Source organism: Tachyglossus aculeatus, chromosome 5, assembly GCF_015852505.1.
Source record: "Tachyglossus aculeatus isolate mTacAcu1 chromosome 5, mTacAcu1.pri, whole genome shotgun sequence".
Classification (NCBI taxonomy): domain Eukaryota; kingdom Metazoa; phylum Chordata; class Mammalia; order Monotremata; family Tachyglossidae; genus Tachyglossus; species Tachyglossus aculeatus.
The window spans coordinates 23,275,231-23,288,582 of NC_052070.1; the positions used below are offsets into that span (position 1 = coordinate 23,275,231).

General features: G+C 47.7%; 1 protein-coding gene across 1 annotated transcript; it reads right to left on the bottom strand.

Annotated features, from left to right (window-relative positions):
* Window positions 1-3,734: 3,734 nt before the first annotated feature.
* On the bottom strand, window positions 3,735-4,688 carry MC2R (melanocortin 2 receptor). The gene has a single exon (XM_038747262.1). It carries the CDS (start codon window positions 4,686-4,688, stop codon window positions 3,735-3,737), a length of 954 nt encoding a protein of 317 aa, XP_038603190.1.
* Between the last annotated feature and the right edge of the window lie 8,664 nt (window positions 4,689-13,352).

Genomic DNA, 13,352 nt, shown 5'->3' on the forward strand with positions numbered 1-13,352 from the left:
ATGACCTCTGACTCCCAAGCCCGTGTGCTTTCCATTGAGCCACGCTGCTTCTCTAGCACTGCCATCATCAAGCACAACACAGAAGAACGAACATTTTGCAAACCCAGTGTTGGAACTGTGGATCCCGCATTGGTCTTTTTTAGCCACACACGCACTCATGCCTGAACGTCATCATCAGTGGTGTCTTTGAACTATGAAGAACAACTCTATACAGATATAGAGATATAGAGAGTGCTGTCTCCATGCCCCAGTCTGGTAGCTGTGAAGTAGTAGTAATAGTTGGGAAAATATTTTTTAGGCACTTACTCTGTGCAGAACACTGAACTAAGCCCTGGGAGAGAAAACACAGGTGAGAATTAGGCATGGCCCCCATCCCTGGGAAGTGAGGGAAGATGGGGGCTCACAATCTAAGAGCATAGAGAAGCAGTGTGGCTCAATGGAAAGAGCATGGGCTTGGAAGGCAGAGGTCATGGGTTCAAATCACAGCTCCGCCAATTGTCAGCTGTGTGACCTTGGGCAAGTCACTTAACTTCTCTGGGCCTCAGTTACCTCATTTCTAGACTGTGAGCCCACGGTTGGGTAGGGACCGTCTCTATATGTTGCCAACTTGTACTTCCCAAGTGCTCCAATGGCTACCAATCAATCTGAGCATCAGGCAGAAACTCCTCACTCTCGGCTTCAAGGCTGTCCATCCCCTCGCCCCCTCCTACCTCACCACCCTTCTCTCCTTCTCCAGCCCAGCCCGCACCCTCCGCTCCTCTGCCGCTAATCTCCTCACCGTTAGGCCTCGTTCTCACCTGTCCCGCCGTCGACCCCCGGCCCACGTCATCCCCCGGGCCTGGAATGCCCTCCCTCTACCCATCCACCAAGTTACCTCTCTTCCTCCCTTCAAGGCCCTACTGAGAGCTCACCTCCTCCAGGAGGCCTTCCCAGACTGAGCCCCTTCCTTCTTTTCCCCCTCGTCCCCCTCTCCATCCCCCCATCTTACCTCCTTCCCTTCCCCACAGCACCTGCATATATGTATATATGTTTGTACATATTTATTACTCTATTTATTTTACTTGTACGTATCTATTCTATTTATTTTATTTTGTTAGTATGTTTGATTTTGTTCTCTGTCTCCCCCTTTTAGACTGTGAGCCCACTGTTGGGTAGGGACTGTCTCTATATGTTGCCAACTTGTACTTCCCAAGCGCTTAGTACAGTGCTCTGCACACAGTAAGTGCTCAATAAATACAACTGATTGATTCTCTGTGCCTCAGTTACCTCATTTCTAGACTGTGAGCCCACTGTTGGGTAGGGACCGTCTCTATTTGTGGCCAACTTTGTTCCCAAGTGCTTAATACAGTGCTCCGCACACAGTAAGCGCTCAATAAATATGACTGCATGAATGAATCTGTAAAATAGAGATTAAGACTGTGAGCCCCACGTGGGACAGCCTGATCACCTTGTATCTTCCCCAGTGCTTACAACAGTGCTTTGCACATAGTAAGTGCTTAGTAAATGCCATCATTATTATAAGTAGGAAAAAGGACCTGAGACATACACATCAGGAATGAGAAAACGTATAAATTTAACCAAGACAAATAAACAAAATAGAAACGAAGTCAGTAGGGAGCCATGCCTAGTGGAGCAGAATTTCAGGCTCCTCAGGGCTCTGAGTTCAAGGCAGACCTATACCACCAGCCTTATGGAGGCCTCAAGCTGTGGATGTGTTTGGGAGCAGTTCTTATCCCCATCCCGGTGTGCACAGAGCAGGATGGAGCAGGGGCTCTCAGTATCAGGAGGGAAGGTGGCGATTACTACAGTGCATTTCTTGGTGAGGACAGAGGGGTCTGAAAATGCACGGGAACCGCTTTTATTCCTAGCCCAATGGGCATGGAGCGGGCAGCGGGCAAGGACCCTCGATGGCAGGAGGGAAGGTGGTAGTTACCACAGTTGAGGTGTAAGGGGAATAATAATAATTGTGGTATTTGTGAAGCACTTACTATACGCCAAGCACCGTGCTAAGCACTGCCATAGATGCAAAACAATCAGGTCCCGTATGGGGCTCGGAGTCTAAGTAGAGACCATCATTATTATTATTATTATTAGAGAAACAACATGACCTAGTGGATAGAGCATGGGCCTGGGAATCAGGAAGACCTTTGTTCTAATTCCAGCTCCACCACTTGTCTTCTGTGTGACCTTGAGCAAGTCATTTCACTTCTCCTTGCCTCAGTTACCGCAGCTGTAAAATGGGGATTAAGAACGTGAACTCCATGTGGGACAGGAAACTGTGACCAACCTGATTAGCCTGTCTCTACCCCGGTGCTTAGTAGAGCGCCTGGCACATAGTGCTTGACAGACACCATAAAAATAAAAATAAAAAAATAACAGGAAGGAGAAGAGGCATTGATCCCCCAATTTGCAGATGAGGGAACAGAGGCACAGAGAAATGAAGTGACTTATCCGAGGTTACGCAGCAGGTAAGTGCCAGAGCCAAGATTAGAACTCAGGATCTCTGACTCCAAGACCTGTGCTCTTCCTACTAGGCCAATCTGCTAACCAAGCGGTGTGGCTCAGTGGAAAGAGCCCGGGCTTGGGAGTCAGAGGTAATGGGTTTAAAATCCTGGCTCCGACGCTTGTCAGCTGTGTGACTTTGGGCAAATCACTTAATTTCTCTGTGCCTCAGTTCCCTCACCTGTAAAATGTGGATTAAGACTGTGAGCCCCACGTGGGACAACCTGATAACCTTGTATCCCCCCACCCCCGGCACTTAGAACAGTGCTTTGCACATTGTAAGCGCTTAACAAATGCCATTATTATTATTATTGCCATGCATGTAAGGGAAGACATTTGCTGCTTTCAAGGCACGTGACAGTCCATCCCCATAAATCAATCAGTCAATCAATTGTATTTATTGAGCGATTACTGTGTGCAGAGCACTGTACTAAGCGCTTGGGAAGTACAAGTTGGCAACATATAGAGACAGTCCCTACCCAACAGTGGGCTCAGATTCCCAAGCACTTAATACAGTGCTCTGCACACCGTAAGCACTCAATAAATACGATTGAATGAATGAATAATAATAATAATTATAATAATAATAATAATGATGGCATTTATTAAGCGCTTACTATGTGCAAAGCACAGAGCTGGGTGTCATGCTGGTGGTCAGAAACAGGGATGGGGCAATAATAATAGCAATATTAATAATGAGGGGATTTGTTAAACCCTCACTATATGTCAAGCACTGTTCTAAGCACTGGGGTAGATATAAGCTAATCAATTTGGACACAAACCCTATCCCACGTGGAGCTCACAGTCTTAATCCTCATTTGACCGACGAGCTAACCGAGGCCCAGAGAAGTGAAGTGACTTGCCCAAGGTCACGCAGCAGACAAGCGGCAGAGCCCCTTTTAGACTGCGAGCCCACTGTTGGGTAGGGACTGTCTCTATATGTTGCCAACTTGTACTTTCCAAGCGTTTAGTACAGTGCTCTGCACACAGTAAGTGCTCAATAAATATGATTGATTGATTGATTAGAACCCAGATCCTTCTGATTTCCGGGTTTACGCTCTATCCACTAGGCCACGCTGCCGGTGACCGGGGAAAGCAAGCGTCTGCTTCCTCCCAGTCACTCTCCCAGCTGCAGGTGAAGGAGCGGGGACCCCGGTGACCCACGGGCAAGCGCGCGGAGAGGGTGGTGCGAGGAGGACTCGGTGGCCTCCCCCTGCCCCTGGCCAAGAAAGCTAGTCCCACTGTGGCCTGGTCCAGCAGAACATCTTGCGGAAGGCGCGTCTCAGCTCCGGGCTCCGGAAGGCATAGATCAAGGGGTCGATGATGGAGTTGCACATGATGAGCGTGCCGTTCACCTGGAAGATGGACATGTAGCAGGCGCAGTAGGGGTTTTGGGGGCAGAAGGTGACCAGGAGGAGGTGGAGGATGAATGGGGCCCAGCAGCAGAGGAAGACCCCGAGGAGGATGGTCAGCGTGATGGCCCCTTTCATGTTGGCCCGCTGGCTCACCACGGCGGAGGGCAAGGCGACGATCTTCTTGGCGTGAGATCGAGCCAGGAGGAACATGTGGATATAGAGGCAGAGGATGAAGACGAGCATGATGGGGAAGAGTGCCGTGAAGGAGATCACCGTGGGGACGTGGTAGGTGAACACTATCATGGTGACGCAGCTCCCAGCACTGAGGGTCCAGATCCCGGCCAGGATGATCAGGGCCCGCCTCTTGGTCATGATGCTGTGGTACTGCAGGGCGTGGAAGATGGTGATGTAGCGGTCGGCCGCGATCACCGACAGGCTGAAGATGGACCCGAGCAACGACAGGATGAACAGGGAGTCGATGGCGTCGTCCATCGTGGTCTCAAAGTCTCCCGGGGGCCCCAGGTAACCCATGTTCTTCAAGATGATCAGGATATTCTCGAAGATTTTGTAGAGGCTACCCAGCATGTCGGAAACGGCTAAGCTACAGATGAAAAGGTACATGGGGGAGTGAAGCTTCTGGTTTCTCATCACGGCCAGAAGGACCACGAGGTTCTCCAGGACTCCGATGATGGAGATGGTGAAGAATACTTCTTCTGGCATGACAATGGGGAGGCAGTCGGTGGCATTTACGGGGTCCTCACTGACGTTCTGGGAGGAGGGGTTGGCATGTCCCAGTAGCTTTATTAATTCAGAAGTTCTTTCCGTTCTCATTGCTCCGACGGTCTAAGGTGGGCTGCTTCCCAGACTGGGTTGCGCCTGGGTTGTTTCTCAGGCTTGGCTTAGCATAGGAAGCAATTTTAGCACAGGAAGCAATCTTTAATTTGGGTTATTTTCTCGCGGCCTGGTGTGGAACATTCGATGAGGAACCAGGCAGAGGGCGGCTTGGGCACCTGAAGTGGGATGCAGAGAAAAATCAGCTTAGAGTAAGAAGGGGCAAGAGATGGGCAGGAAATACCACAGATTGACTGATTGATTGATCGAACCGATTTAAGGGCCCTTCAGCACTTTCGTATGTAGACTAAATCTTGGTTGCCTCCACTACCTGTAATTTATTTGACTGTTTGCCTCCCGCACTGGATTGTAAGTTCCTGGAGGACAGGGATAGAGTCTATTGACTATATTGTTCTCTTCCGAGCATCTAGAATAGTTCTCTGCACACAGTAAGCGCTCAATAAGTGCCACTGATTGATTGATTCATTGAACTGGATAGGCCAATATACGAGTCAATCCCGGCCCTCATTGATTTGGCTGAAATGAAAATTTTTCAGAATCTCAACCCTTGTGTTGAAAGTGTGTGTATGTTTGTGCGTATGTGTTCATGTACCAAATGAATTAATTTCTAGGGCGTCACATAAGCTGTCCTCCTTGGCCTCCCTACCTTCTTAAGGCTTAGCTCTGTCTTTACAGTCCTCTCCTAAGGCTCAGCTTGGCCCTTCTCCCTCCTGCCAAGGGTTGACGTCGTTTGGGTGCTCAGGGGTGGATCTGGTGACAGGCAACCACGAGAGACTACAGGGGAAGCATCCTGGTATCTTCTGGGGAAGTCCAGTGTGGCCTGCGGGATGGCTGAGGATTTTTGATAATAATAATAATGATGGCATTTGTTAAGTACTTACTATGTACCAGGCACTGTTCTAAGTGCTGGGGGTGGATACAAGCAAATCAGGTTGGACACAGTCCCTTTCCTGCACAGGGATCACAGTCTTAATCCCCATTTTCTAGAGGAGGTAGCTGAGGCACAGAGAAGTGAAGTGACTTGCCCAGGGCCACATAGCAGACAAGTGGTGGAACAAGGATCAGAACCCAGGCCCGTGCTCTGTCTACTTTGCCATGCTGCTTCCCCAGAGATGCAATGTATTTATGGTAGGGTATGTTCAGCAAGGACTCATTGTTCTAACTTAAAAATTTACCAGGATCAATTCCTGTCTCTTTCAAAGCCTAGAGCTAGAGTTCACGCAGTCCCCCTAGACTGAATAGAAGCTAACTCCTCTGCAGAACTCGGGGAATGGGTTGGGAGGGGATGAGAGAGGAAGTTTAAGGAGTGGGAGAGATGGAGCAAGCCACGTGGAGAACACTCCAGGCGGGATTGTTGCTCAGCAAATCCTGCTAGGGAGATTTCCCAAGATGGTGAAATGTATTCAGACCTTCTAAAGGGATAGTCGCCTCTTGGATTCCAGCAGAGAGTAAAAATTTTCACCCAACTGGAGGGTGCTGAGTGAAGAGTCTAGATTTTGGACACAATTACTGAACCCATGGGAATTGCACAGAAAATAATAATGCTACTAATAAGGATGGTATTTGCTAAGCATTTACTATGTGCCAAGCACTGTACTGAACCCTGAGGTAGATAAAAAATAATCGGGTTGGACTCAGTCCCACGTGGGCTCACAGTCTAAGTGGGAGGAAGAACAGGCATTGAATTCCCATTTTACAGATGAGGAAACTGAGGTGCAGAGAAGTTAAGTGATTTTTTTCAAGGTTATACAGCAGGCAAGTGGAGGAACCAGGGTTATAATAATAATAATAATAATAATAATAATAATAATGGCATTTATTAAGCAATTACTATGTGCAAAGCACTGTTCTAAGCTCTGGGGAGGTTATAAGGTGATCAGGTTGTCCCACGTGGGGCTCACAGTCTTAATCCCCATTTTACAGATGAGGTAACTGAGGCACAGAGAAGTTAAGTGACTTGCCCAAAGTCACACAGCTAAGAGGTGGAGCCATGATTTGAACCCATGACCTCTGACTCCAAAGCCCGGGCTCTTTTCACTGAGCCACGTTGCTTCTCTGCTACTTCTGATTAGAACCTCGGTCCTCCAACTCCCAGGTTCAGGCTCTTTTCTCTAGGCAATACTGCTTCGCCATTAGCTGCCCCCTCTTCTTGGTCTTCTTTCTTCCCTTCCTCCTCTTTTTTACTCCTCCTTCTCTTCCTCTTCCCCACCACCTCCTCCTTCTCCTCTTCCTCTTCCCCTTCTAGTCATCCTCTTCCCCCTCCTTCTCCTCCTCCTCCTGTTCCTCCTTTTATTCCTTCTCCTCCTCATCTTCTTTCTCCACTTTCCATTTTATCTCTATTTTCTTCCTCTGTTGCTGTTAGGTATTCAGCAATGTGCCCAGCAGTGTAGTAAGCACTGGAGAGCACACAGTGACAGTGAACAGGCACGGTCCCTGCCTCAACAGAATTCTCTAACAATAATTAGGGGAACCCCCGTTCCCCCCACAAAAAAAAATGTCTAAGGCTCAGAACCTAATAGCAATCATAAGGACCCAATTACAGAAAAAAAGCAATCCAGCAGTTGACCTCTTAGCGTTCATGGTGTCTACTGGACACCACCAGTCCAGGCTGATCAAAGGCCATGGAGATGGCACCACACTCCTCTTTGGCCATCAGTTAGGGTGGAAAGAGGGTGGGGAAATGAAGGTGGATCATGTTTGATGTCACCCTTTAGAGCCCAGGAATTCCAGAGTCCAGAATCAATCAATCGATCAATTAATTGTATTTATTATGTGCTTCCCGTGTGCAGAGCACTGCACTGAGCCTTGGGAAAGTACCAAGCGGTGTGGCCTAGTGGAAAGAGCATGGGCCTGGGATTCAGAGGACCTGGGTTCTAACCCTGGCTCTGCCACTTGTCTGCTGGGTGACCTTGGGGAAGTCACTTCACTTCTCTGGGCCTTAGTTTCCTCATCTGTAAAATGGAAATTAAGAGTGTGAGCCCCACATAGGATAGGGACTGTGTCCCTGTGTCCAACTAGATTTGATTGTGTCCAGCTAAACTTGCTTATATACACCCCAGCACTTAGTACAGTGCCTGACACATAGTAAGCACCTACGAAATACCACAATTATTATTATTAACCATATAACAGAGTTGGCAGGTACACGATCCCTGCCCAAAAGAAGTTTATAGTCTACAGGGCGAGACAGGCATTAAAACAACTTCCTGATAGGGGAAATGGCAGAGTTTGAGGTGCATAGGTGATGCAGAAGGGAGGGTGAATAGGTTGGGGAGATGGGGGTTGATCAGGGACGGATTCTTGGAGGAGGAATGATTTTTGTAGGACTTTTGAGGTGGGGAGAGTGGTGGTCTGTTCTCTCTTGATTGAACAGTCAAGCAGACTTCCTAACCTTCCAGCTCACCCAACAGGTGACCACACGTTACAAATCTCTTATTACCCACTCATCTGGATCTCTTATTACCTGCCACGGGCTGGAGACCTACACAGCAGACATGCAGAGCCACCAAATGGTCCTGGAGCGTATGAGATTCTACCACTAAATGGAAAAAATAATAATTCCAGTGATTGGTCAGTTTCCTTTGTTTATCTCCTCAAGGTGAAGTGCATCCAGCTCCTCCTTTTTATTTTGTGAGCTTTTAAGTGTTTCTGATGTAAATCTGGGCCACTTCTGGCCAGAGAGAACTCCATCATAATTAGTACCTGAGCAGCTGGCCTGAGCTACATTCTATTCCCTAAAACCCAAATAGACATTGATTTTCCTCCAATTATATTGTACCAGAGACAACGTTCTGCGGCATAGTTTGTGTTCCCTGCAGAAGGACATCCCAGAAAACAAATTAAGTTTCTAATAAGGAAAAACTAAGACTCAAGTTGTTTTTATTTCAGAATTTCTTTTAAAAGAATGGCTGTTCTAGTTTCTGTGCCGGTTAGAGGCTGGGTTTAGAGGAAGGTAATGGCCCTCAGCAGAGACCTAAGCAGTTACTGTAGTTTGCAGCTGTACCTCACCTGCAGTTTTTTTAATGGTATTTGTTAAATGCTTACTATGTGCCACGCATTTTACCAAGTATTGGGGCAGATACAAGCTAATCAAGTTGGGCACGGTCCACGTCCCACATTGGCTCACAGTCTTAACGCCTGCTTTACAGATGGGATACCTGAGGTACAGAGAAGTTAAATGATTTGCTCAAGGTCACACAGCAAAGTGCTGGAGCCAGAATTAGAACCCAGGCCCTGCCTGGCACCTGAAAGCAAGAGCTACATTCTGGACCGACAGCAGCGAGGTGATCTCCGGGAGGCAGGCCACTTAAATGATGGGAATGGTGGTTCTCCAGGGCAGGATGGTCTCTCATGTAAACCCCACCAGCTGTGGGTACACAGCACGCAGTACACAGTTCATAGTACACAGCAGCAATTCTGCCTGCCCTGGAGATAGCAGTATGGGCGGGGTGAAGGCAGGCGGGAGCAGGCAGGGAAGGGAGGGACAAAAAGAAAAAAGCTGTGGAAAGGTTGGGGAGACTCAAGATAGGTCATGGCTCAACTTCAACCATGGTTCAGTCTCAGCCTCAGCTCAGTCCCAACTCCAGAAAGGACTCAGCTGGATTTGTACCCTTTCCTCACCCCTCCGTCAGCCCCATAGCACTTTTGTACATATCTGTAATTTCTTTATTTGTATTAATGTCTGTCTCCCACTCTAGAATGTAAGCTCATTGTGGTCAGGGAACATGACTACCAACTCTGTTAAACTGTACTCTTTCAAGCACTCAGTACAGTACTCTGCACACAGTAAACAGTAAATATGACATTGATTGATGAAGCAGCCAATTTTGCTACTTCAGAAGTGAACCACGAACCGATTAGCTTACCAGTTGAGCTAACCTCACCAACTAAGCCTAGAAATAGATCCATCTGCCATCTCCATGGAGATTTTACCTTTCCTGTACCCCTTAATCACACCCCAAACTCACCTCCCTCTCTCCCTGGCCCCCATCCTGAACTTGTTTTATTTACTGAGCACTGTATTCATTCATTCATTCATTCATTCATTCAATCATATTTATTGAGCGCTTACTGTGTGCACAGCACTGTACTAAGTGCTTGGGAAGTACAAGTTGGCAACATATAGAGACGGTCCCTACCCAACAGTGGGCTCACCGTCTAGAAGGGGGAGACAGACAACAAAACAAAACATGTGGACAGGTGTCAAGTCATCAGAACAAACAGAAATAAAGCTAAATGCACATCATTAACAAAATAAATAGAATAGTAAATATATACAAGTAAAATAAATAGAGTAATAAATCTGTACAAACATATATACAGGTGCTGTGGGGAGGGGAAGGTGGTAGGGCAGGGGGGATGGGGAGGAGGAGAGGAAAAAGGGGGCTCAGTCTGGGAAGACCTCTTGGAAGAGGTGAGCTAGCTTGGTGGATGTGTGGAGGGAGGGCATTCCAGGCCTGGGGGAGGACGTGGGCCTGCTGTCGACTGTGGGACAGGCGAGCCCGAGGTACTGTGAGGAGGTTAGCGGCAGAGGAGCAGAGGGTGCGGGCTGGGCTGGAGAAGGAGAGAAGGGAGGTGAGGTAGGAGGGGGCGAGGTGATGGACAGCCTTGAAGCCGAGTGTGAGGAATTTTTGCTTGATGCAAAAACTGTATAACCGTATTAAGTACTGAGCACTGAACTAAGTGCTAGGGAGAGTACAATACAGCGGAGTTGGTAGACACATTCCCTGCCCTCGAAGAACTTACAGTCTAGAACTCTCCCTCTGGGTCCCATCTGGGGCCACCCTGCTGTTGACACTGCAACCCCCTCCCCCTCGATTCTGACTCACACTCCTTGCATTCTGGCACCCAAAGTTGGGGGGACTGGGCCGGGATGGGATGTTGGGAAATCAGATGTTGGCGGAGGGGAAGGGGGAGTGGGTGCTGAAAAATTTTTCATCTTTTCCTTTTTTTCTGAAAAGCTTTCAACTCCCTCCCCCTCCCCAGAGCCAATTCACAAGCATGGTTATTTATCCGCTATTGTACTGGCCATGTCAACTATGTCTGATGGTTTTTTTTTACCTGTTTTAAAGGTGGGTTCTGAGAATTCCCTCCAAGAAACATTCTGTAAGCACGGCTTTGTGACACCCTTCCTCATGCAGTGGGACTGGAGTTCTGTCCCATCAATTGCTCCACAAATGAAATAAGAGTGGCTGTCTTCTTAATTTCCAGATAAAAAACTTCTGTAGTTCATTCATTCATTCATTCATTCAATCGTATTTATTGAGCACTTACTGTGTGCAGAGCACTGTATTAAGCACTTGGGAAGTACAAGTTGGCAACATATAGAGACGTTCGCTACCCAACAGTGGGCTCGCAGTCTAAAAGATCATCGGGTCAGTCCAATTCCTGTCCCACTTGTGGCTCCCAGTTTGAGCGGGAGGGAGAGCAGCAGCGATTGATACCTCAGGAATTCGGTCACCCCCAAGGTGTTCCCCCTGCTTTCCTATTAACACAGGAGGGTCCCCCACTTATTCTTCCAGTTGTTCAGTCCCCCCAAAAACTTCTCCTGCCCCCGACATTGACCCAAATATCTCCCCGACCCCCTCCCATCTCTCTGATGATAATAATAATACTAGTTCTCCTTGAAAGCACAAAAGTGCAAATTCCAGCAGTTCCCATAGGGAAAGCACACACTAATACTTTTGATATTTTTAACAGTTATTCTTGTTATTTACTTCGTTAAATACATGTGTGCGCATGTGTGTGTATGTGTGTGTGTATGTGTGTGCGCGATCCTGTGTGGGTTTTGGTCTACAAAGAGTCACTGGAATTCTCTTGTGTTGCCAGGGATCCTCTTATTTCTGGGATGGGCTTAGGAAAATTTCCTCTTTTCAGAGGGAGCGGCTCTGTGCACCCAAGAAACTGTTGCAAATCCGATCACCTAGTGCAGACCTTGGGCCGGTCTCAACAGAGCAAGGGGGAGGCAGTCTTCCCTCTCTCAGGTCCCAGGCGACACCTCAGAAAAGATCGGTGGCCAAGTGGCCATTGACACAGGGAGAGAGTCGCTGGACCAGTGGTCACCAGAATGTCTACTCTCTCTCTGCTCTCAGTATCGGACCCGTGGCTGGCTCCCCAGCCCCCAGGCCAAATTCCCATCCTTGGCTTCCTCGGGGCATGGACTCTGTCTTTTACTGAGTTTGCCCTCTGTACGTTTTTTCCTTCCGCTTCTCGGAGTGACACCGCTTCCTCTGCTCATCTCCTTGCTGTGTCTCTGCCATCTGGGGTGGGAACAGGGAGCTGCCATTTGTAATGACTGGGCAGGGCCCTGGCATCTGAAAATTCCTTTTCTTCTGTCCAACTGCTCAGTAACAACTGATTTTTTTTTTTTTTTTTTAACTGGAGCCAATAGGTCTTTCAATGGAGGGAGTTCGGGCAGATGTGGTGGTATGCCAGGAAGTCCACTTCATTCCTGGAAAAATGTTTTTGATGGTATGTGTCAAGCACTGTTCTAAGCCCTGGGAGACAGAGAAACAGTGTTGCCTAGGGGATAGAGCATGGGCCTGGGAATCAGTTACCTCATCAGGAAAATGGAGGTTAAGACTTTCAACCCCACGTGGGACACGGACCGTGTCCAACCTGATTACTTCGTATCTATCCTAGCGCTTGGAACCATGCTGAGGGACAGAGAAGTGAAGTTCATTCATTCATTCGATCATATTTATTGAGCGCTTACTGTGTGTAGAGCACTGTACCAAGCGCTTGGGAAGTACAAGTTGGCAACATATAGAGACGGTCCCTACCCAACAGTGGGCTCTCAGTCTAGAAGTAATTTACCCAAGATCACATGGCAGGCAATTGGCAGAGCCGGGATTAGAACTCAGGTTCTCTGACTCCCCAGGCCTGCGTTCTTTCCATTGGGCCACACTGCTGTCGGTTTTTTGTTCTTTGTTTCCCACACTGCTTTCATTTTTAATTCCCTCTGATGGTCAGTCAGAAAACTCTTTCTCTCCCTTGCTTGGTGCAGCCTCTCTCTCCCTTGTGCACCAATCTCCTGTGAGGGAGTTGGTGGAAGGAGCTTGGAGCAAATCCCCTCCTTCCTCTTCCCCTCCTCGCCTTCTCCATCCCCCTGCCTTACCTCCTTCCCTTCCCCACAGCACCTGTATATATGTATATATGTTTGTACGTAGTTACTACTCTATTTATTTATTTATTTTACTTGTACATATTTATTCTACTTATTTTATTTTGTTAATAGTTTTGTTTTGTTCTCTGTCTCCCCCTTCTAGACTGTGAGCCCACTGTTGGGTAGGGACCGTCTCTACATGTTGGCAACTTGTACTTCCCAAACGCTTAGTACAGTGGTTTGCACACAGTAAGGGCTCAATAAATATGATTGAATGAATGAATGAATGAATGAATGAATGAATGAATGAATGAAATCCCCATTGTCTCAGATCTCAGTTAGGCTGCTCTGCTTTGGGTACTGAGCATAATAATAATAATAATGGCATTTTCACACAGTAATGGCTCTGCACACAGTAAGCGCTCAATAAATACAATTGATTGATTGATTGATTTGTTAAGTACTTACTATGTGCCAGGCACTGTACTAAGCGCTGGGGTGGATACAAGCAAATCAAGTTGGACACAGTCCCTGTCCCT

Bases quoted from the DNA above. Each gene is read 5' to 3' on its own strand.
- MC2R (XM_038747262.1), bottom strand. From the start codon at position 4,688: ATGAGAACGGAAAGAACTTCTGAATTAATAAAGCTACTGGGACATGCC.